The following is a 23696-nucleotide window of genomic DNA, read 5'->3' as shown; positions in this document are numbered from 1 at the left end:
TCTTTTTCTTTCTTTTAAAAAAAATATAATAATAAATCAAATGTAAATTCATGTCCCAGTCACATTTTCTTGGTTAAATAAACATTACTTACACTATCACTTACACTATCACTAATCAATATTCTATTCATTAAAGCCATGTATGAACGTTACATTTATTTTACGGATCATCAGTCATCAGAGCTCGGTAAATATTGCTCACAGACATGGCGATTTACTTTAAATTTCACCAAGCTGATTACTCACTAAAAACTCACACAGATCATGTTTTCATGCCATTTTAAGTCTTATTTTGACACAACAACGTGGTTATATCCAAGTTTGTGAGTTGCTTACTTCATTTTTTTAATGAGTCTTCGCCATTATATTGATAATTCAGACTGATTCGCGAACGCTGAATGCGCATGAACACAAGAGGCGGGATTTATTGCATGAACCAAACACAGCCGATCATAACCAGTCATATCCAATCATATCACGACGATGGAGGCATTGTCTCCTCTCATGTGATTTTCCGCACGCTTTAGGGGGTCTGTTAAAGGGGACATATCATGAAAATCTGACTTTTTCTATTCTATTCTATTATCCATTTCTATAATCGGGTCCCGGTGCATCTACCAACCCAGAAAAATGTGAAAAAGGACAACCCAGTAACTTCCTTTGGGTAAGCCTTTCTCTGCAAGCATGTGAAAAAACGAGCTGCTCAGATTCACTCCCCTAGTGATTTAGGAAGTGATCATATTATAATATCACCGCCCCTTAATCTGAACGTTTCCAGCGCTGCTGTTACTTAATATACAGATCTAATATAAACATGCGATTTCTTTCCCAGCTGTTTACCTTCACAGACATAACCGACTGTGTTTTTGTAACTTATTTGTGTTTTTAACATAAACCTGTGTGTATTTGACAGTTTAAGCGCAATAAGACATGAAAGAGAACAGTTTAATACTCACATGCCGTGTGACAGCCGCTTCCTGTGTGCGTGCATCGGATGTGTGTACTCAGAAAACCTTATATCAGAAGTTCAAACTGATATGGCTTTAAAATGCATGATTTCAGCGCAATATACATGATGTTTTTTGGCAGAGTATTTGAGGTAGGAGCTGTAAAGGCACATCCCTATTCTAGAAAAGTGGGCGTGGAGCAGAAGCTCATTTGCATTTAAAGATACAGGCAAGAAACAGCTTGTTTCTGCTTCCACTCAAAATAGGCATTTTTAAAATGATATAATAAATTATCTGTGGGGTATTTTGAGCTAAAACTTCACAGACACATTCTGGGGACAACTGAGACTTATATTACATTTTTTATATTTATATATTAAATTTTTTAATGTTATATTTTGTAATATTGGCGTCGTTTTATTTTTCTACTACAATCTTTTTTTCTCATCCAATATTCCAGTATTTTGAGGAGACACTACCTCCCTTGCCTCCTCGGAGGAAGCGTCTCTGATATATATTTCATAATGTAATATTTTCAGCTTTGATATTGTTGAAGAGACTGAAACGTCTTCATAACGTATTACCTGACAGTCAGACTCAAGCCTTTTGTTAATTCAGGAAAACCAGAAAGTCTTCACAGTCTTTATGGGGGCTCCATTTCTCATTTAATTGTGACATTTTAATGCATTTTTTATTTGGTCTGGAGACAAATGCGTAATATATGCTAATAAAGTAAATGCCATGGTATTAAATGTTCTTTTAATGCCAGCCCAAAGCCTGTTTTTTCTTCCTGTGGAGGGTGTGGAATTTATTCAAAGAAACTCCATTTTAGAACATTTCTTCTTTTAATGCTAGTTTTTCTGTAATGTGTATTTATTTGAATGGTTATGCACATGGAGAGCTACACATTGTATTCATGCATAAATATGGTATTGGTTAATTGTGCTGTTTACTGGTGGCAATGTTTTCTTATAGCAAAATATGCAGCACATGACGCGACTGCATAAAAGTGGTTGTTAATGATATTTATATGACTCATAGCACAATATTTTTTCATGAGATATATTTTAATGTCAACATAATGTGTAATTCAACAATAAAACTAATCTATAAAAAATACACATTTTTAGTACAGAATTATTTAGTGCTCTGTGTGATGCAGTCACAATTGAATTGAGTTGTTTTAGGTAAATACAAGTACCCAGTATCACACATACTTGTAGACCACATCTATAGTTTAACAAAACCCATAGTCACCACCGGACATATTCAATTCATAATTTATCAAAAAAATTGATTGTGGGTTATTTCATCAACAAGTCCAGTGACTTCTTGTTCTTTATATATTCTATATATACATTATATATGTATATATTTCTGTATTTCTTTGTCAGATATGTCCTTCCAATACCAAAGATAACATAGTAAGCAGAGAAATACAAGTTGGAAAAAAGAAAATCCAAAACATGCAACAGGTGATGAGTTATTGTGAATTGTGATAAATTCACAACAGCATCTATATAAATATTTTATTAATCGATTCCCTTATAGAACTGAATATGATTCAGACGTTTTATTCAGAAAGAACCATCTGCAAATGAATGACATCTTTTAAATTTGCTTATGACCACTCAGAATAAGTTTACGCTTCAGATCTGCTTACAACATACTTGTGTATTTATTGTGTTTAGAAAAACAAGCATGTTTAAATCACAAACCACTGAAAATATCAAATGTATAAAAGTGAAAAAAAAAAAAAGTACTTAGAAAAGTATTGCACACCAGTGTTAAGGCCATTTTGGTAAACATTCCCATTTCATGCACTTGCTAAAGCACCAATATGCTATCTGAAATTCATACAATAAATGTTTGTGTTGCCAAAAATCAAACCTATATTACATTCACAGAAGAAACCAGGGCATCCTGACAGCATAAGGGCAACTTTTTATGCATGTAGGATTAATTTAAACATCCTTTTTCTAATCTTCAATGTAACTTTTCCTGGAGTAAACAAGATCCATGCTGAATAAATATAAATAAATCCTTTATAAATAAACAGAGCATATTTTCCCCCAACACAGCTTTTTAGTTTCTCATCTTGCATATTTCTAAAGTACATTCAGTTTCCAAGCTTCCCACAAAACATTATGACACCTGCTTCTAATGCAACCCCATTTTTCCCTGCCTCAAGTCATCCAGGAATCCTTTGCACTATTGACACTATGTACATGGCAGCAATGCAGTGCCCCCTAGAACTTGAAAAGGTTGATAAAACCCTGTGGAGACACGGCCTTGCAGCAGCTCTCTGGGTTGTTGGCAGTGCAAGGATGATCTGTATCCTGAAGTGAACAGGAAAAAAAAATCAGTTATTGCCATAAAAGGACCATAAGTGAAAAATGGGTCGATATATTTTCAAATAAAATGTGAAAAGCTAGAAATTAATTTAGTCTCACCTTCCAAAACAGGATGTGGCAATGTGTGCAGAACTGTAATGTGTCACTGTACTGCTCCTTATGAGGGTAGCACCGGCACAACTTAAAATACATCTTTTTCCATTCCAAATGTCCTTTTTCTGACATCATTAGGCGCTTGCGGATCTGTGAAGACCATAGCAAATTACTTTAGCCGAATTTAGTGTATGCAAGGTATTTATGAGCAGATTTAAGATATAAACAGTCACATAAATAAGCAAGATTCATCCTCTCTGCCATCAAGCAAGACCTTAAGAGTGTTACATTCCATTTGAAGAGCCACAAACGTGTACCTGTCTGTCTGTGAAGTGATACTGGCAGAGTTTCTTCCACAACAGCCGATCTTCTGACAGCACAGTAAGGTCAGGGCATACCTGACCCAGGCTGACCAGATCTCGTCCATCTGAGATACGGTGCATGATGTTCAGCTGTAAGCTAGCCGGAAGATCAAGGAAGGTCATCCCTGTGTTTGTGGGCTGGACAAATGAACGAAGAAAAGGTTTCTGTTTACATTCACAATCTGAGCACAATATAAAGTATTTTCTGTATGCCATCAGACAGTGTTTTTTGTAGCATTAAGGGATAGTACACCCCCCAAAAAATAATTTACTGTACCAGTGTTGTTATTGTCAGCTAAAACTGACAAATGACAGTGAATGGTGACCAAAGATGTCAAGATTTTTACTGAAATTTAAGTTAATCAGAAAAAATAAAAATTTTAGTCCACAAGTAATATTTAAGGTGCTTTTGTGTCGTTGTTGTTTTTTTTTTTATATCCTTTTCCATCCACTTTAATTTTTCAGAAATGAGCAGCTAAAACATACTGCTGATCTCTCCTTTGGTGGAAGAAAGTCAGAGATTTGGAGTGACATGAGAGTGAATAAAAGATGCCAGAATTTTAGAATTGATTTTTTGGTTGAACCATCCCTTTAACGAAATAAAGAAGTGAGGTTTACACTTACCCTGTTGATCTGAATGTTGTCAAGCTGCTGTTGCCACTGTAGTATGTCCTCCATGCGGTGCACCCAGATGTTGATGTTCCCCACAAGGACAGACTTGCCCATGTCCTGAACCAGACTGCACAATGACGCATATAGTGTCTGCAGCAGTTCTTTAATCGGTCGAACATTCTGCTGATCCTCAAGAACTGGAAAAGAGTGCAAATGTTTAGTTAGTAACTACCGGTTCAAGGACGCACAACAACAGTACCACAGTGTTGACAGGATCTGGTGTGTGTCACAGGATATTTTAAGTTCATGCCTGATGCTTTCATAACACGCATATCAAAACAGAATACCTTTCAGTTACACTGTAAAAAAAAAAAAAAAAAATTTGACCTAACTCAAAAAAATAAGGCAACCTATCACACTCAACTTAAGTTAACCCAACTAGCAACCGGCAACTTAAAAACTTTAGTTCATCTAATGAATAAAAGTCAGTCTACGGAGTGTTAAAAGATCTGTCAGAGCAACCAAAGATTTTTTAGCATTTAGCAATGCTAATCAATCCTCTTTCTTTTAGATTTATGTTTATGTTCAAAGCCTTCTACATGTTATGGGTAGTATTTGCCTCTTAAAACTAAAGACAAACATGTATGCAGAGACAAATGTATTAAACAAGTTGCAATGAGATGCACAAATACAGTATCTCAGAACATGATTCTCAACCATGGTGAGGATCAACAAATTTTAAATCAGTAAAAATATGAACTCTGATCCACATGACAGCTAACTGACAGTGACAACAGCAGCAGCAGCATAAATTAAGCCAGTAAAATTTAAAACAATGATAATATTTTAGTAATTATTAACAAATGTTTTCAAGCTGCAATGCATGCTGGGAACTTGTGCAGTATTGTTCAATGTAAAATTGTTTGTTCAGATGACTCAATTTGAAAAGTTGGGAGAACATTTGGATATGTTGTGAACAAATACTTGAGTATCTAAGTAAGGTAAACAAAACAACTTTTGTTAGTGACGTGTTTAGAGTATTTTTGTTCAGTTCACACAAAAGATTTAACCGACTTCTACTAAAAATTCTTTGTTCAGGCTACTTTTTTACATTGGTTAGTAGAACTTTTCGAAAGTTGGACTTTTTACAGTGAAGGTGTCATTTGTTAACATTTGTTAATGTATTAACTAACATGAACGCACAATGAACAATATATTTATTACAGTATTTATTAATCTTTGTTAACGTTAGTTGATAAAAATAGAGTTGTTCATTGTTAGTTAATGTCAGTTCAGCTGGTTTTTTTGTTGATTTGGACCCCATGGACTTTCATTGTATTTGCAAAAACAGCTGAAACACACTTCAAAATGTCAACCATACGGGTTTGGAAGAACATAAGGGTGAACAGTGTTGGGGTAAGTTTTTAAAGTAATGCATTACTCTATAAAAAAAGTAACCAATTGCGTTACTTACAGTAGTTACTTTTATGTAAAGTAATGCATTACGTTACTTTTGTGTTACTTTTATTACCTGGGCTGGGCTTGTTTATTTGTTTTTTTAATAACAAATAAAAAAAAGTTATATTTTTGGCAAAGGTAAAGGCCCTTTCACACCAAAAGTGAAATTAATAAGCCTCATGCTGAAGGAAGGGCCTCTGCAGCTCACTCCAAATGTCTCTCATCAGGACTGGAGACGTATCAGTGAATAAATGGGAAAACTTGTGTTACTTATTTGAAAAAGTAACTCAGATATTTTCTTCTAAATTTAGAAGTAACGTTTTACTTTACACTGTAAAAAAAAAAAAAGTTGACCTAACTCAAAAAAATAAGGCAACCTATCACACTCAACTTAAGTTAACCCAACTAGCAACCGGCAACTTAAAAACTTTAGTTCATCTAATGAATAAAAGTCAGTCTACGGAGTGTTAAAAGATCTGTCAGAGCAACCAAAGATTTTTTAGCATTTAGCAATGCTAATCAATCCTCTTTCTTTTAGATTTATGTTTATGTTCAAAGCCTTCTACATGTTATGGGTAGTATTTGCCTCTTAAAACTAAAGACAAACATGTATGCAGAGACAAATGTATTAAACAAGTTGCAATGAGATGCACAAATACAGTATCTCAGAACATGATTCTCAACCATGGTGAGGATCAACAAATTTTAAATCAGTAAAAATATGAACTCTGATCCACATGACAGCTAACTGACAGTGACAACAGCAGCAGCAGCATAAATTAAGCCAGTAAAATTTAAAACAATGATAATATTTTAGTAATTATTAACAAATGTTTTCAAGCTGCAATGCATGCTGGGAACTTGTGCAGTATTGTTCAATGTAAAATTGTTTGTTCAGATGACTCAATTTGAAAAGTTGGGAGAACATTTGGATATGTTGTGAACAAATACTTGAGTATCTAAGTAAGGTAAACAAAACAACTTTTGTTAGTGACGTGTTTAGAGTATTTTTGTTCAGTTCACACAAAAGATTTAACCGACTTCTACTAAAAATTCTTTGTTCAGGCTACTTTTTTACATTGGTTAGTAGAACTTTTCGAAAGTTGGATTTTTTATAGTGTATGATTAAGACATATAGCGGGTTGGGTATGGCATGGCCTACAAGTGAGCAGTTTAGTTTCCCATAACAACCTGCACCTTTGTTTAGCTGAGACGACTTTTGGTTTACAATACAGCTGAGGTTCCTGTTTGCTCTCTGAGGCTTGTCGCTCTTTCCAGCGCAGGCAATTATGACATTTCCATTCAGTTATGAGCTACTGGTCAAGCCCATCAAACTAATTTTGTTGCAAGAGATTGCAGACAACAGAATAAACAGCTATTCTGTTATGACAGATGTTTGCCTAATTTTTATATCTTATTAACCACAAGAGAATTTCAGTACAAGCCTCAGAGTAAATAATCACAGGCTTTGTGAACATATAAATGTAAACACACATTGTTGATGTTTCACATTGGCTAATAATTTTGCATGAGATGGTGAAGATGTGAGACACAAGCAAGAAAGCTTACCTTTTTGCACAACCCTTTCCAGAATGTTCATGTAGTTTTTCTGTGCCACTCCGCTCAGCGAAGGCAGTTGGGACTTGGCGATCAGCTCCAGCAGCTGAAATGTTAGACATACATTTTTTTAGAGGTCAGACTAAGAGACTGTGTGTTCCAGCATTACTTCCAGACTGTTATATTCCACTCTCTTCAGCCTTGGCAAAAAACAAAAGGCTCAGAAATGGGATGCTCTCTCCCCTTACAAATGCATTCTGGCTTATGTCTGTGTCAGCAGTGTTGTTGTTTAGACATTTTGAAGACAAAAAAAAAAAGGTAACCGTTCCTTCAGATGTTTCAAATGGACTGTAAAACAAAGTGCTAACTTTACTGTAATTCTGTTTGTGTATATGCATGGAATCAGTTTGACAAGAATAGATTCCCAACACCAAGTTCATTTTCAAAAGGAAGGACAGCCAAGAGCAGATAGTGAGAGCCGTGTCGTGTTGGGCGGCATTACTGGCGTGTAATATCAGCACAATCCACATCATGGAGCAACACTGACCCACACTCGACCCAGCAACATGTGAGCATTGTCATTCTCCCCCTCCCCTACAGCGAGCCCCTGATGACAGCCGCTCCAAGTGCCTTTTTGTGGAAAATAAAAGTTTGGGTTGGTATGATATTTTTTAGGTTTTTGAAAGACGCTCACCAAGGCTGCATTTATTTGACCAAAAAAAAAACTTTTCTATTTTAATACGTTTTCAAATGTAATACATTTAAAATATTTTACAAATGATTCCTGTGATGGCAAAGCTCATTTTCAGGAGCCATTACTGCAGTCTTCAGTGTCAGATGATTTTTTATTTTTATTTTTTGCTCGAGAAACATTTCTTATTTTTGTTTTTGTGTAAATCAGGATTTGTTTTTGACAGATAGAAAGTTCAAAAGTATTTATTTAAAACAGAAATCTTTTGTAACATTATAAGATGCCTTTTCCGTCACTTTTGATCAATTTAATTGCTGAATAAATTATTACGAAAGTACTTAAAAAAATCTTACTGACTTCGAACTTTTGAAAATAAAATAAAAGGATCTAAATTGACTAGCTTGATGCATATTTTATTTGGCTAGCCCTTTGGAATAATATGAAAATTATTCATAATGGTGTCAGGGTTAGTTGCAAAGACATGCAAAAGCTATTCGTATTAAACAGTTATCATTATAAAAGGTAAATTCACACAACTAAAGGACAGTGATATGATGTACTATGATATTACAAGGTATAGGGCTGCCCTCGACTAAAGATTTGTCTGGTCGACTAGTAGTCGTTCATTTTAAGCATTAGTCGACTAATCACACGTTTATTAATAAACCATTTAAATCATGCTAATGAGCCTTTAATTGCCTACATAGCCTAATAAGCGCTCAAGCGCACACATAAAGCTTGCCACAGCACACCGGAAGTAATGATGCTGAATGTGTTGGAGAAAAACAGTAAGATTAAACTGCATTAACATTTTAATAATCTATTGATAAACTAGTGTTTTTTGTGTTTTCACCTTAAGAGATGAATTCGGTGACACTGACTCATCTCCACAGTAGTGGATGCGCCTGCATTCAAGTTTCATATGGATACATAATATGAGAATATTTGTTTTTTTTCAGATTTGAATTGCTTCATTTGAAAGTAGACATTTCACACTCTATAGATATATTTTTCATGTCTGTAAAGCAAGTATACACGGAGTTTCGCGCTCAAGTTCACAGAGGCCGAGACGGCAGAAAGCGCATCCTGTTTGCTTTCATTATTTTACAAAAGCGCAATGTTTTGTTGTTATAGTGAGTGCACACAAATAAACGTAGAGGCTTTACAGATTCAAAAGATGTATTACTCTTATCTGTATGACCAAAATGACGGAGTATTTTAAGAGCAAGTGACTGCACCGGCGCCTCCATCTGTCATGATGTGAGCGCGCTACTGTTCAGCTTTCACACTCCGCAGACACTTGAATAGCGCACATTTTTCTAGGTTAACATTAGATTGAGCGGCCATGTAAAGTCGCTACTACTTAAATTTTTCAGAAGATAAGCCATATATTTGAGGTCGATGAATGATAGGCGAGCGTTTGGATGTACTGTATTACCACAAAATCCTGCCGTTAAAGATCTGTCCGTCATGGACTGCGTGACCTCACCACTTCCTGTGGATTTTTTTTTCTGCAACTAAACGACTAATAAAATTTTGGTCGACCAAGCCTCTTCTCGTCAACTAAATGTTAGTCGACTATTAGTGGGCAGCCCTAACGAGGTATTAGTGGTCTTTGTTTCTCATAAGTTGTCTCAAAGGTCTGTTTTTCCATCCCTACTAAACCTGATCACTGTAACTGAGCTCTAATACAACACCAGCGCAAGGCCAGACAAGCAAGACACAAATTGTAAGATAAACCTGACACTACTGTGTCTCAACAGCGCCTGGGAACTTCTAGAAAAATAAATGATGCACATATGATGCATTGAAGTGAATTTTAATGACCTTAGCCAAAAAGTTCAAGTAAACAACTTGATCCTGATTCTGTGTTTACATGTCATCTGAAGCGATCACAAGGATTCATGACCCAATTCGCCAGCACCTTAAGCTCATCATAGCTGATTCTATACCACAGTGGAGTCAAATGATCGGATCAGAATTCAGGGTCACAATGCAGACAGATAGAGTGAAGGGCCCGTGAGGGGGGGAGTTAATGGGCACCTAAGTCACTTGACTTTCCGTTCTGGTTTCATAAGCTTTCTCAACCTCAGCTGTCTGTTGGGACATTGTGTGACAGTGACCTCAACATCACACTGACCTGTGTTTATCTGCTCTTAGCCAATGACCTTTGCTTTCATCAATGGAACAAGTAAATCTAGAAGAACATCCTCTCATTAGTGACTAGAGCAGTAATGGCCATCTTTAGGGTCACTTGAGTTTAAGAGACTTTAGCTACACAAAGAGTTAAAATAAAAACACAGAGACACATATAAAAAAGCACAAACATAGTCCCTGTGCACTTGCCATGAAACTGCCTCAGAGGCCTTCTTGTCTGGTGTGCGATAAGAATAAAGACAGTGGCAGATACCCAGAGCCCAAGACTTAAGTTAACCCTTACTTCTTCAGAGACTGGGCCTGGCTATTGTCACTGTGTGCTCTGCCACAAATAGATGGGCGGAAACTCACCCTTACGACATAATTGAATCGCCTGGTGTCCTTGATGGCACTGCAGAAGTCCAAGCGATTAAACGCTTCACCCAGAGTACAATATCCATGACGCTGTGTGAAATGATCAAAGAGGAGTTAGCCGACTACAGTACTTATTCACACTCTGTCGTACTGCAGGAGATAACAGCCCTTACCTCTTTGGTGCTCCCTTTGTGGACATAAATCCATTTGTCTTTGTGAAAATCTGCAATGAAGAAATAAGTCAATGTTTTTGCAGTTACAGCAGTTCGAATTTCACAAAGAAACAGTGACGATACTCACAAGGAATCTTTGTGTTGTTGTTCAGAAAGTCCTTCTTTCGCTTCTTTGCAGCCACATCATAATTAATGCCGAAGATCAAATTCTCCTTGTCATGCTCTTCTTTGCAGTAGCTGAAAGCACAGTGAAGTAGTTTATAAATGCTTCGTGTAGGATATATCTGCATAGTTTAGCAACCTGTTTGATGGGTAATTGTACAACATACAGCCGCTATCAATATGCAAACACGTAGCCTTCTGATAGGCCCTAAACCAATTTCTCATCTGTACTTACAGCAACAGTTCTAGAAACAGTAAATAGTTCCAGCATATGACCTGTCCCACTGTCAATGTATTAATAGCAAGGTGATTAACAGATGATGAGTAAACACAAAGGCATTTTATGTTTACCACAGCTATTTACTGCCGTCCTGAGAGTGCTGGATCTCCATCGATAATGTAAATGTTTTTTTATTTTGTACATATTTTATATAATACATGTTTTATATATATATATATATATATATATATATATATATATGTAACATTTCTGTCCCCCTCACACACATATATACACACACACACATATATACACACACACACATATATACACACACACACATACACACACACATACATATACACACACATACTAATGTATATATACTTACACAGACGCATATTTTAATATATTAATATAAAAATACGTATAAAACAAACTAAAAATATAATAACAATAATAATAATCTTCAGCCATGAAACAGCTTTCTGACTTTCTGACTGTAACGTGAATCTGCTGTCAATATGTTTAAACGCTTTTGTTTATCAAATTGACGCAGATCTTGCATCTGCAGCAAACTACGCCATTTGTTTGATGTGATGCTTTTAGTGGTGGACAACGGAAAAAATGTCAGGTCAAACACTTAAAATGCATATGCTGAATCATTAAACACTTACCTCTTCCGTTCGGAAACACTGTTATTCGTCTTGTTCTCATCTTTCGTCGTTTTTTTCCAGCCGTCCTCGGTTTTCACCCAGCTTTGACCAGGAGACCGCCAGTCTTGTCCAAGAAACGGCATTGTCAAGATGTGAAAACCAGTGAAAACGAAAGAAACCTTGATAGTGTTAAACTTGAGAAGCTGTTAAAGTGATTTTCTCGCGTGTTGACTGCTATATTATATCATGTTGTGAACGCGTTCCTGATGATAAAAGTGCGCAGCTGTATTTATATTGTCAGGAGGAGAAGCCGGAAATGTTCGTGGTCCCGCCCCCTTTGGACCACGTTCTCCAACACGTGGCTTTGTTTATCATCTTCCTTAATATTGCAACACTTCTCTAGAAACATAATCACACGTAGAGTTCAGTACGCTGCTGGATCATCTGTCCTCATGCACGTATGAAATTTCATACACAGTAAAAGCAATTTAGGAGTTGGTGACGAGCACAAGATTTCTTATTTTCTTGTGAAACAAACAAGAAAACGACTCTTCAAAAATCCCAGACGCGATCTAAACATAGAAAGCTGACCATGTTGATTTTCCCTTATGACTAAGATTATAACATTAAATGTAGTAGCTACCCATGCATAATTGTATGATTCATAAATGATAAAAAAAAAAGTCTGTGTGAAAGAATTACTTGATGTGTTATGACCTTTATAATTGACTTGTAATCAGAATAAACAGATTATAATGACTGTAAAGAAGTGGGTCAAACAAAGGCTAGTTATCCATTATGTGACATGATCAGAGTCCAACTGACCTACTGTTAACATAACACCATCAATTTCGTAAAATGATACTGGCAGGGAACAGCACTTCACACCATGATAAGGAAATATAATCTGATTAAGAAAAGTCGATTTCTTCAATACCTATTCACTTTTGTTTGGTAATGAGTTGCATACTGAGCAAGAAATGTGACCCCGCTGCCCCACATTATGATGTAATGAGAGCTGATGGAAATGAGAAACTCACAGCTTCTTTTTATCATTTAATCTTTTTAAGTCAGACATAAGAGTTTCTCTGTGTTGATTGTTTACTTTCAGACACTTTAATTCTTTTCAGCTGAAAATGAAGACCAGATTTAAGAACGTGTATATTAACAGTGCTTTACACTTTCTTGATGCTAAAACTAACACTGTATTGTAATTACCATGCAGAGCCCACACATTTACATCAATATAACATTAATGATACCTTGAATAAATAAATGAGTCAGCACAATAAAATGTGTGCAAGTGATGTAAAATAAGAATTTGCAGTTATGCATATACATGTTTGTATAATACAAAACTGCTTATATATATATGAAACTAGCAGGGAACCAACCGCACTTCACACCATGGAAATATAATCTTTTGAAGTCGATTTCTTCAATATATATATACTGTATATATATAAAGAAAGAGAGAGAGAGATTTTGCATAATAAAGAGCATTTCTGGAATGTTTTTCCAGACACAGTGTTTAAAGGCAGAACTGAACTTGTGCATATTTTCATAGAGGGAGAGAGAGCAAACATTTTTTTTCTTGAAATCAAAACAGAAATGCATTCCATGCAATGGTTCAACAATTGCTCATTTGAAATTTAACATGTACCATGTGATAAAGGTTACAGGAATTATTTCTCAACATTTTGTCTCCTCATCTCCTCACTATAGCCAATACAGCGCTGATGTAACCTGACTTTGCTGGGTACTGTAAACCATTCTGCCTACTGTGTTTAAAGTAGAGTAGAAGACTCCAGAACTGGTCTCTCTCTACAGCCCCTTGCCAGTCTGGTAGATTGTAAGGGATGCAAAAGGTCACAGAGCCCCCACTAAGTGGCAAATGAAACATGCATCAGCAGGAGCACATGTACAGAGTGTGACTGCATATAGTGACATTCATACAGAGAACCATGTTGCTTCACAGAACCCAACGCCAACCCTCACTTTCCAAGAAGTAATCTGTTTCCAGTAAGGATGATATTTCACTTTAGAAATGTGTATTTATAAAGTAATATAAAAAATGTGCATTATAATTTCCATTTAAAAGTTTAGGGTCAGTAATAGCAAAAGTAATATTACAAAAGGTTTATAATTTCAAATACATGCTGTTCTTTTGAACATTCTATCCTTCAAAGAATCATGAAAAAATGTATCACGGTTCCAAAAAAACATCAAGCAGTACAGCTGTTTTCAACATTGATAATAATAAGATGTTTCTTGAGCAACAAATTGCATATTACATCTTAAAAATATTAAAATAGAAAACACATGCATGCACACACACAAATATGTAGTTTACATTTATTTTTTACATATCAAAATACCAATTAATTTATAATTTTATTCAAAAGGAGGAACAGTGGTATAGAGTCTTGGTTTAATCTGATCTCCACACTAGAATTATAGGAAACATCAACAAGCACAACATTTAGGCAGATATCCAGCATAAATTATGTTACTGTAGTATAAACTTTTTTTAAAAGAGATGTTTGAAATGTTTTAGTAACATTGTGACTTGAGACCCATTTCATTAGCTTTAACTGCACATCAGGAAGGCATTTGCTTCAGTTCCGAGGCACATACATTCAACAACGTGACATTTGTTCCTCTCCTAAAATATCTTTTCCCAAGCCATGCTCACTGTTTGTCTGGCTCTTAACTCAGGGGCAAGTGCTATGAGGGGATTTCCTAGACATGTAGACGGCTAGATGACAATAATATTTCCATTTTATGATTTAAAGCTAAGAAAAGCTCAACATTTGTATGTGAAGAAGAGCAAAACAAGTAAATGTAATGACAAGTTCATGTAACGATGTACTGTAGATGGAACTGTCTAGAAGTGTTTTCATTTTGTGTTCATGTCAGAGACACACACACATGCTCACTAACACACCTGTTGCTGTTGCTCTTATGCCGATTTCATCATTCCCTCAGGTTCACTCTGTGAAATGTTTCAATTTACATCATGGACCAACAAATCTGCAATCTGGGCCAGCCACATGATTCTGGGGGTGTAAAGTTCACCCTTGTTTGTTTCCCAAAATAACATCAGATCTCCTATAGCCTGGACTGAACCCCATCATTCCTGATCCAACAAGACATCACAACATGTTCAGATATGAACATGTTTGGCTTAGTATATAATAAATGCAAACCCCAAAAAGCACATGCAGGACCATATATCTCACTTTGCATTGAGTAATCATAACATGGACATTGTTGTTCACCTTTTTACCATCCTTAAGTTTAATGTCAAAGGTAAAAGAACTTGGATAACTTGTGTAAGTGAAATGGGTATTGTGAATTTATACCACCACATAATTCACACTATCAGAAAAGACCGTAGCAATCTCTTAATGGCTCATCAAAACCTCCTTTGTGACTAACAGTTTCATGTCTGGGCATGCCTGTTACATGCCTGTTACACCTGTTACAGTGACAGGAAGACATGTAAGACTCAGACACACATTTCTCTCACACATCTGCGGCCTTATGACTTCACACCTCCCGTGGCATGTCACATGATGAGTTTCATCTCTTGGGATCTATAGGTCATGATCTATGAAACAGTTTATATGAATGCATTTCATTTCAAATTGAAGAGATATTACATAAAAAAGGATCAAATAAACAGTATAACAAATATGTTATACAAAGATGTAAATTATTGATGGGGAGAGGATTTTTTTTTTAACTTAGCAATTAAAGGGATAATTCACCAAAAATTTGAATTCTGTCATGATTTAATAAACCTGATTTTTGACAGAAATGAACGCGAGGCTGTGAGGAATAGATTGTTCAGCTGACAAAGTGTCTTTCAGAAAAAAACTTTTAGTAGTCAAAAACTCCACAAAAAAAGTTTTGAAAGTTGAAGTGAAAATTACAATCTAGGACTTTTATAGTGTGTGACTGTTGTTTTTTGAAAAATGACAGGTGGTCCAATTTTTCTTTTATAGTATTTTATTTTGTTTTCCACAGAAGAAAGTAAGTCAACCAGGTTTGGATCGACATGAGGCTGAGCAAATGATCACAAGGTGTATTCTAAGGTATTTTTTGCATGAACTTTCCCTTTAAATGTATTTGACATTTTAAGACGGCCAGATAAATCAACTTACAAATAACACACAAAAGCATTATTAGTTTTTATGAAGCATTTAATGATAAACATAATTTTGCATATGTAATTGTTCCATTCAATTCATGTTTAACAGCATGTATGCAACCACTTTATACTTGGGGGGTACTCCTGTAAACATACAATGTACAACTATTCAGTGTCAAGTGCAAAGTAATACAGAACAGATATTCAAAGGTAACTTATTCTGTAGTAAACACTAATATTATTTAATTATTTTTTTTAGATCAGGTGATTCTAATCGTTTCTTAATTCTAATTTCAGCTATTTTAATAACTACTACTAGTTATTTTACTAATATTTCACACACAATCAAAAGGCAACATGTGCAAACACCTTTAGAGAGTTGAAAAATGTGTGTATCTCATTGCTTTGCTATCGTAATATGCTCTGTATTTTTATTCTATATTTTTTCAGTATGATCTGTAAAATACAGTACAGCGAACATTTTGCTTGGAGACAGACATATTTAAAAACCTAAGCTACATTGTCACATAAATGCATTCATGTAGGCAGAAACTTATCAGAGAGATAGACCAGAGGTACTGAGCCATGGTCAAATAGCTTGAATGGCAGTGTTCCCATTGACACCCATGAGTCTGTCTTTGGGTTGTAGCAGTCAAAGCTGTCTGAATCTTCCACACTCTCGTGGCTGTTAATGAAACGGCCCCCTGTGACATAGATCTTGTCATTGACTACAGAAGCGGAGTGATGCATCTTCCTGGCCTTCATATTTTCACATTTTTCAAACCTGTTGGTTTTAATATCATAGGCTACCATTCTTCTTGTATAGCCTGTTGAAATAAATAATTCTCAAATGTGAAAAAGTGTAAGACGAGGAGAGAGGATTATTCCCCCCCCCTCCATAGTTGTTAAGGGCATATGAAATAAAAATAATAAGAAAGATAATGATTTGCATGGATAATTTATAATCACTTCAACAGTCAACAAAAAAAATACAAATTTTGATTTCATGGTGACTTTAAGACCAACACACATGAATGATGTTTTTACAATACCACCAAAAAAAAAAAACCTCCTTACCGCCTACAATGTAAATTTTATCATCAATCACTGCAGCTGGTGCACTGACGTTCTTCACCGTCCTGGTTTCCATTCTATACCACAGATTCCTTCCTATGTGGTACACCTATCAAGAACAAACATCTTTTACCACTTCAAAATCAATTTGTGAAATTTGTGCTCAATACAATTAAACATCTAAATAAGCCTGAAATATCACACCTGGATCATTCGAACTGGTTTCTGCATGGCATCTTCTCCACCAAACACGTATATTCTCTGGTTATGCGCAGCTACAGCTGGGTGCAGAACTGCGGTGGGCATGGGGGCCATGGCCTCCCATTGGTTAAACATGGTATCGTATCGCTCTACCTCATTGGACAGTTGTCCATCAGCCGTCAATCCACCCAGTACAAAAATGAAATGTAGGTAGGTGGAGCTCTGATGGGCGTATCGAGGCTTCACCATGGGTTCTCCCATTCTCCACTGGTTTGTTTTGAGAGAAAGCGTGTAAACCGTGTTGCTAGGTGTGTACTGGCCTCCTGCTCTCATGGTTAAGCCACCCAGAACATAAAGGATGCTGTGCATGCAGACATAAGCGGGTCGGAAGAGCCGCAAAGGGACTTTTGCAAGCCACTGCCAGCAGCGAGGTTGCTCGTCATACAGCAGCGCATCACGAGACGTCCGCTCGCCATTCTTACGACCTCCTACTACTACAAGAGCCTCCTTGCAGTTTTGACGCCGCGGCGCGGCCCACAGGGGCTCAAGATCACCAGGGCAATGAGTGCCGACGGAAAAGAGCAGACGACGAACAGATTCGATAATTTCTGTGCATAAAGATGATGCCTGGACTAGAGGGTCGCTGGCGATAAACTGGAAAAGATATGAAGGGTGGACGTGTCTCAGCCTCACACGACGGAACAAGTCATGGATGGTGCCGCACCTGGAGAACGGGTCGTGGTGGATCCAAGCTAGAAGAGTCTCAAATACTTGCTCTTCTTCAACGCAGAGTCTGTCGTCTTCCAAGTAGCTCACCAGTTCGGGTAGCGAGAGTTCGCAGAAGTCCTGAGAGACAATCACATCTGAGAAGCTCTTCACGGCCAGCTCTCTTGCTTTTTCCCGCAAGCTTGAGCAATGCAGGATTTCTGAGAGCCGGATCATGCTCAGGCAGTTGTCTGGACTGAGCTGGGCCTGCAGGAAGGTGGAGCAGGCCTCAAAAAGTCTTCCGTACTGTAGCATAGAGGCAGCTTGCATCAGAGGGAGAACCAGCTCCATGGTGATGCTGATGGACCCTGTGTAAACATACTCCACAATACTCGTAAGGATGTCATAAGGAACACCTTGGAGGTTTATCTGGGGCTTCTGGGTCTCCAGGAAGCTGCTGCAAAACATAGCGTAGAAGTAGGGGCTGCTGGACACCAGAACATTGCGGTGACATGGGATCTCTTTGCCCTCTGAACAAAACACAACATCCGTAAGAATTCGGTCCTTCCTTAAGGTGTTCAGTTCCAGGAGGAGAGTGGAAGTCAGGTCTTTGTCTTTAAAATGCAGGACTTCTGATATTGGATCATCTAAGCTGTAAAAAAAAAAAAAAAAAAAGAAAAAAAAAGGGAGGTTTTATAATCATAACTTTTTCATGATCATAATCATTTTCTTTAATAATAATACAAATTCGGATACTGGTTGCCACAATGGAAGAAGATATTTTACCTCATGTACATAAAAACTATAATGGCATCAGTTTAGATGCATTTCATATTACTATTTCAATTTTTAAATCTATTGATTTTGAAAATGAAGTGATTTACATCTTTCAGCTTTTATCCAACATTCAAGATACACATTTTCTCTACTCATGTATTCCATTGGAAGCCCATGACCTTGGCACTGGTAGCATCATGCTACATATAAATATATAATTTATATCTATAATAAATCACATACAGCATTAAACAGTATATATTCAGTTTGTGTGTATTTATCATAGTATGTTTATAAAAATGAATGCTATAAATAAATAATAAACAAACATTAATATCTTTCTGACTGACACAATGACATGCTTAAACATGAGTGTGAAGTTGCATCTGTGAAGCTCAATCATATTATTCAGTGCATATTTTCAAAAGCATCATATATAAAAATTTTCGGCAATTGCACATTTTAAGATATCTAGGGAATGATTGAAGATAGAAGATGGTAAAAAAATATGCCTCATCACCATACATTCAGTCTGTGTGCACTGAATTTATTTAATACACGAGTTTCACAATTTGAGTTGAATTACTGAAATAAATGAACTTTTCCACGACATTCTAATTTATTGAGATGCACCTGCATATTATAGCCAGAAAACATATATCATACTTGTTTAACAATTCTGCAAGTTTACCACACAATCACAGTAATCTCTCAAGACTACTGCTGTCCAGTTTGCCTGAAGACTGACATATCATAACAAACACACGCCATGCCATTATCTACAATCTGCACAGATGCTGTTGTGCCTACAGTCAAAGCATCTGCTCGGAGACCTGGTGTGTCAGCCATACCTTGCCTTACCTTGTCTCAGCTGATTTGAAGCACATTCTAGATGGTCCTGTAAATATCTATGTATCATCAAACCTCAAACAGAACTCAAACTTGTCCATCTGTTCTCAAAAACAGTTCACTTCTGAAAGTTTTTCACTTTTTGAGTGTGGCAAGTTGATGTTTATAGGGACTGGGGCGACCGTGGTATGTTATTTGTTGTTCAGAAATCCTTTGAGAGGCCTCAGTGTACATTCCAGTCTCGCTAAAAATAGAAATCTCTCTTCTCTGTCAGAACTGGAGCTAGTAGCCTACTGCTAACACCTCCTCATGGTACGCCCCCCTCACCCACTCTGTTTTTCCATAACACAAGTTTCTTCACTGTCTGCAAAGTGTGTCTGAATTGCTTCATGCTCCACCACGTGTGTATGTTTACTGAGGCTGTAAACAACACCACTGCTGCCCAAATGCTATTCTAAGCCCTCCCAAAGCCAGCATTCTGTTACTAAAGCAGTCGTTACTAAACATCGGGATGATGAAGGCTCAGGATAAGGAGACATAACAGCTGAAGGCTTTGAAGCCAAACATGCACAGTTATAAATTAGACAACGCTGAGTGATGGGGGTATTGTTTGAACATAGTGTCCCGCACTAGGTTGCGCTCTAGGCGTATGAAGTTGCATAAGCATCAATAAACTGTTGTAATGTTCAGTAATGTAGGAAGAAAAACTAAAAAAAAAAAGGTTAATTAATTCAAAATCTCAATCTATAACTCTATGACCTATTATAAATAATCTAAACAGTTTTTACAATTTTGATGATTAGATTATTTGTGTGAACTACTTCTTTAGAGATATAGCGTTAGATCAACAGCGCCATCTAGTGTTAGTTCACTGTCCTGCGGTGTCTTGTACCCTGAGAGGTATTACGCAATAGTTGCACCTGTGCTGTCATCGGTTTCTCATGCTGTAAGCTAAAATGTTCAACAACTTCAAAAATAAATGTTCTCTTGTACCGTAAGAGAACATGTTGTTAATACAAGCCACAAACTAACAGTCTCCACATTCGATCAAACAGAAAATTTTTGATTTAGATAAAATCATAGCAAGTTACTTTCAGAAATCTTTTTACAAATAATTAAAATATATAATAAAGATATTTTGATTATTTTCAAAGCACATAGGGTGAAAAATACAGGGATGTGATGAAGACAAAATAGAGAAATTTCAGTAAAAGTTTAACCTGTTGCAAAAAAAAAAAAAAAAAAAAGAAGCACAAAATAGCCTAAGGCAACTAGCCACCTGGTTTTTCTGCACTAAACCTCCTAAACTGGGCCTCTCTCTCTCGTGATTTGATTCCTAGAGAAGGCACAAACTGATAATGTAATACCCTGAATGTAAGTCAAAATCACCTGCCAAATGCAATAATGTATTACATGGTAGGATTCAGTTGGAATTACTTTACTTTTTACCCTAGCTAGCATCACCATCATGGTACAAACAAATTCCTGAAACGAAATTATGGAAAACTAGAATGTCAGGTTAAGAAATCCATGGTAAACACATTTTTGCTCCTCCCTACCCATTGTAGGGCTTGAAATAAATAGCTTGAGTAATCCCTTTGAGCCTTATACACAACACCCTTTGAAAAGATTACAGCAGCCTCCACACTTTTTAAAAGATTACAGCAGCCAATATATTAGCAGTAAAATCAGAGAGTGAATTTAGTATGATGTTCTAGCAAGCAAATAAATAAATAAATAATATTGAAATATTTATTTATTTGTTCACTCTAGAACAGGGGTGGGCAAACTTGGCCCTTCCAGGTCACTTTCCTTCAGAGTTTAGCTCCACCATTCATCAACAACATATTCTAATGCACCTGGTTTCAGTCTAATTTCCTGTTATTATCCTTTTTACCATTGCTTTGTTACTAAACAGTGATCTGCCCACCTAGGCAACGTGTTAAGGAGTTATATGCTTTATTACAAAAAGTTCAAATTAAGATACTTTGCCTTGTTAGATTTTTTTTTTTTTTTGATGCAAATCTAGTGTCATTTGTACATAAGACCAGTGGTTCCCAACCCTGGTCCTGGAGGCACCCCAACACTGCACATTTTGCATGTCTCCTTTCTCTGACCAATTTCAGGTCATGGAGTCTCTACTAATGAGCTGACGACCTGAATCAGGTGTATTTGATTAAGGAGACATGCAAAACGTGCAGTGTTGGAGTGCCTCCAGGACTAGAACATCATACTAAATTAAATTTCTACTGTAGAACATCATAGTTGTTCTCAAGATTTTACTGCCAATATATTGTCCACCATAATCTTTTTAAAGGGTGGTGTTAATAAATAAATAAAATAAATAATATAGATAAAAAATATATATTTATTTGTCACCTAACCATCCATATACATATACAGAATTTTCAAAACATTTTCATTTCAAAATAATGACGATGCTGTACTGCCATGTTGGGACCTTAAATTCTCCCAAGCCGAACTTTATGAAAATAATGGTCTCTTAGTAGAAATCTTGATAAATAATTTGTCAGGAGAGTGCATAGTGCTTTTAAAGTCTGCAGATACTTCACATATCTTGGGAGGTACACAGTAGTCCTGAGATTGGCTCTGTTCTACTGCATCCACAGGTTTTACTGTGAGTCTGATGTGAATTTGTTAATTATCTCATACTAAGCACTCAATTCCAAAACGCTTGTGCCTCAGGAGAGCATCCTTACTGATTAACAGTGCTTATCACTGCATGAGTAAATGAAGGGTAAATAACAGTCACATCAAGACATGGAAAAACATGACCTCTTGACATCCTCAAAAAAAAAAAACCTTAAAATATGATATTACTATAAAAGTGTTAAATAATTAGTAATTAAAATGATATCAAATTAATTATAAAATTATTTTAGATTTTTTAAATAATTATTTTATAGCTTGGATATACCTATATCTTATTTCTTATTCATAATCTATGTGTAAAGGGCTGCATTGTGTTCATACATAAGCCTGTTACTCCTGCATGTTCTATGAACACAAGCCTTTGTGCATTAAAGTAATTGACACTAACCAAACAGCACCTATTCATTCGAAATTTCGCATTTCGAAGTTTGGCATTCATCATGAGAAGAGCAAAAAGTATTCATAATAGAAAGAGGCACATTTTAGATATATTAAGGCACAATGTCTGACACTTTTTGGAGAGCACTTTCACCTTTTGGTTCCCATAAAGGGTTCCTTTGTGATTCTCCTCATACGCTACAACACTGCATCATTTTGAAAACAGACCACCATAAAACAAGAGCCCTTCTATACAGCACAAGAGAAATATATTTGAGAATATATATGCTTTTTTGTGTAACACTGATAGAAGCAACAAGTGCTTGTGTATGTTGCTCTATCATCATATTAAGTGGTGCCACTGATGGCGTTGCAATGCAAAATGCAATATGTCCATTAGGAATAGCAAGCTGACCTCTAAAAGATCAGTATGACAGTGATATATTACATAGTTTGCTCCAATCATGCAGAAATTTAAGGGAACATAACAAATAGTGAGATAGCAAATTGGGTCATGCTGTGTCAGATCTGAATGACCTAGTTCTTACGGCCTTTTTTTCTGATATGGCCTGGAGAGAATGTTCTACTTTCAAAAGTGGCAAAAGTTCTAATCACCATCGCCGAACAGCAAATACAAAAGTTTCTTCTTTGAAATTCAGAGCAAACAAACCAGCTGTAATGTACTCAACAGTCTGGTATTGGTATTTGACAGTGTTTACAAATGCAAGAAAGAGCACATCTAAGAAAACTCACAACATGATATTGTTTACAGCATTATATTGTCTACAGCTGTTGATAAATATTAAGGCAGCTTTATATTTTTGTATGTAAAAATCCATTTTTACTTTGCGAATGTAAGACAACTAAAGGAAATCATTATTTCCAAAAGAAAACAATTGGCTTTTACATTTTCATTGTACTTATTCAAAAACTACTATTTAGAAAATATTTACTTTTAAAATGTTCATAAAAAGATAACTAAATCAAATAATTGTTCCCAAAATGAAATAATTGCTTTCTACATTGTCATTATACTAATACAAATAAATTATCTGGAAAATAATTATAAACCGAACAAATTATGGGG

The 23696-nt window shown here is 36.1% G+C and overlaps 2 protein-coding genes across 3 annotated transcripts; both read right to left on the bottom strand.

Moving 5' to 3' along the window:
- Positions 1-2610: 2610 nt before the first annotated feature.
- Positions 2611-12101, bottom strand: LOC107657681 (F-box only protein 32-like). Its single transcript, XM_016445864.1, has 9 exons — positions 11818-12101; positions 10886-10995; positions 10759-10808; positions 10583-10675; positions 7396-7489; positions 4381-4565; positions 3712-3894; positions 3401-3544; positions 2611-3286 (listed from the first exon to the last, which is right to left on the bottom strand). Exons 1-9 carry the CDS (start codon positions 11937-11939, stop codon positions 3197-3199), a joined length of 1071 nt encoding a protein of 356 aa, XP_016301350.1. The 5' UTR covers positions 11940-12101; the 3' UTR covers positions 2611-3196.
- A 3709-nt stretch (positions 12102-15810) lies between these two features.
- Positions 15811-19829, bottom strand: klhl38b (kelch-like family member 38b). Of its 2 annotated transcripts, none has more exons than XM_016445862.1 (4): positions 19561-19829; positions 17231-18584; positions 17030-17135; positions 15811-16779 (listed from the first exon to the last, which is right to left on the bottom strand). In XM_016445862.1, exons 1-4 carry the CDS (start codon positions 19626-19628, stop codon positions 16490-16492), a joined length of 1818 nt encoding a protein of 605 aa, XP_016301348.1. In that variant the 5' UTR covers positions 19629-19829; the 3' UTR covers positions 15811-16489. The 2 variants fall into 2 exon arrangements, with proteins under 2 accessions (XP_016301348.1, XP_016301349.1); XM_016445863.1 differs by having other exon boundaries at positions 19571-19828.
- Between the last annotated feature and the right edge of the window lie 3867 nt (positions 19830-23696).

This window comes from Sinocyclocheilus anshuiensis, unplaced genomic scaffold (genome assembly GCF_001515605.1).
Source record: "Sinocyclocheilus anshuiensis isolate Anshui unplaced genomic scaffold, SAMN03320099.WGS_v1.1 scaffold43, whole genome shotgun sequence".
In the NCBI taxonomy this organism is placed as follows: Eukaryota; Metazoa; Chordata; class Actinopteri; order Cypriniformes; family Cyprinidae; genus Sinocyclocheilus; species Sinocyclocheilus anshuiensis.
This window is presented reverse-complemented; position numbering and strand designations above follow the sequence as displayed.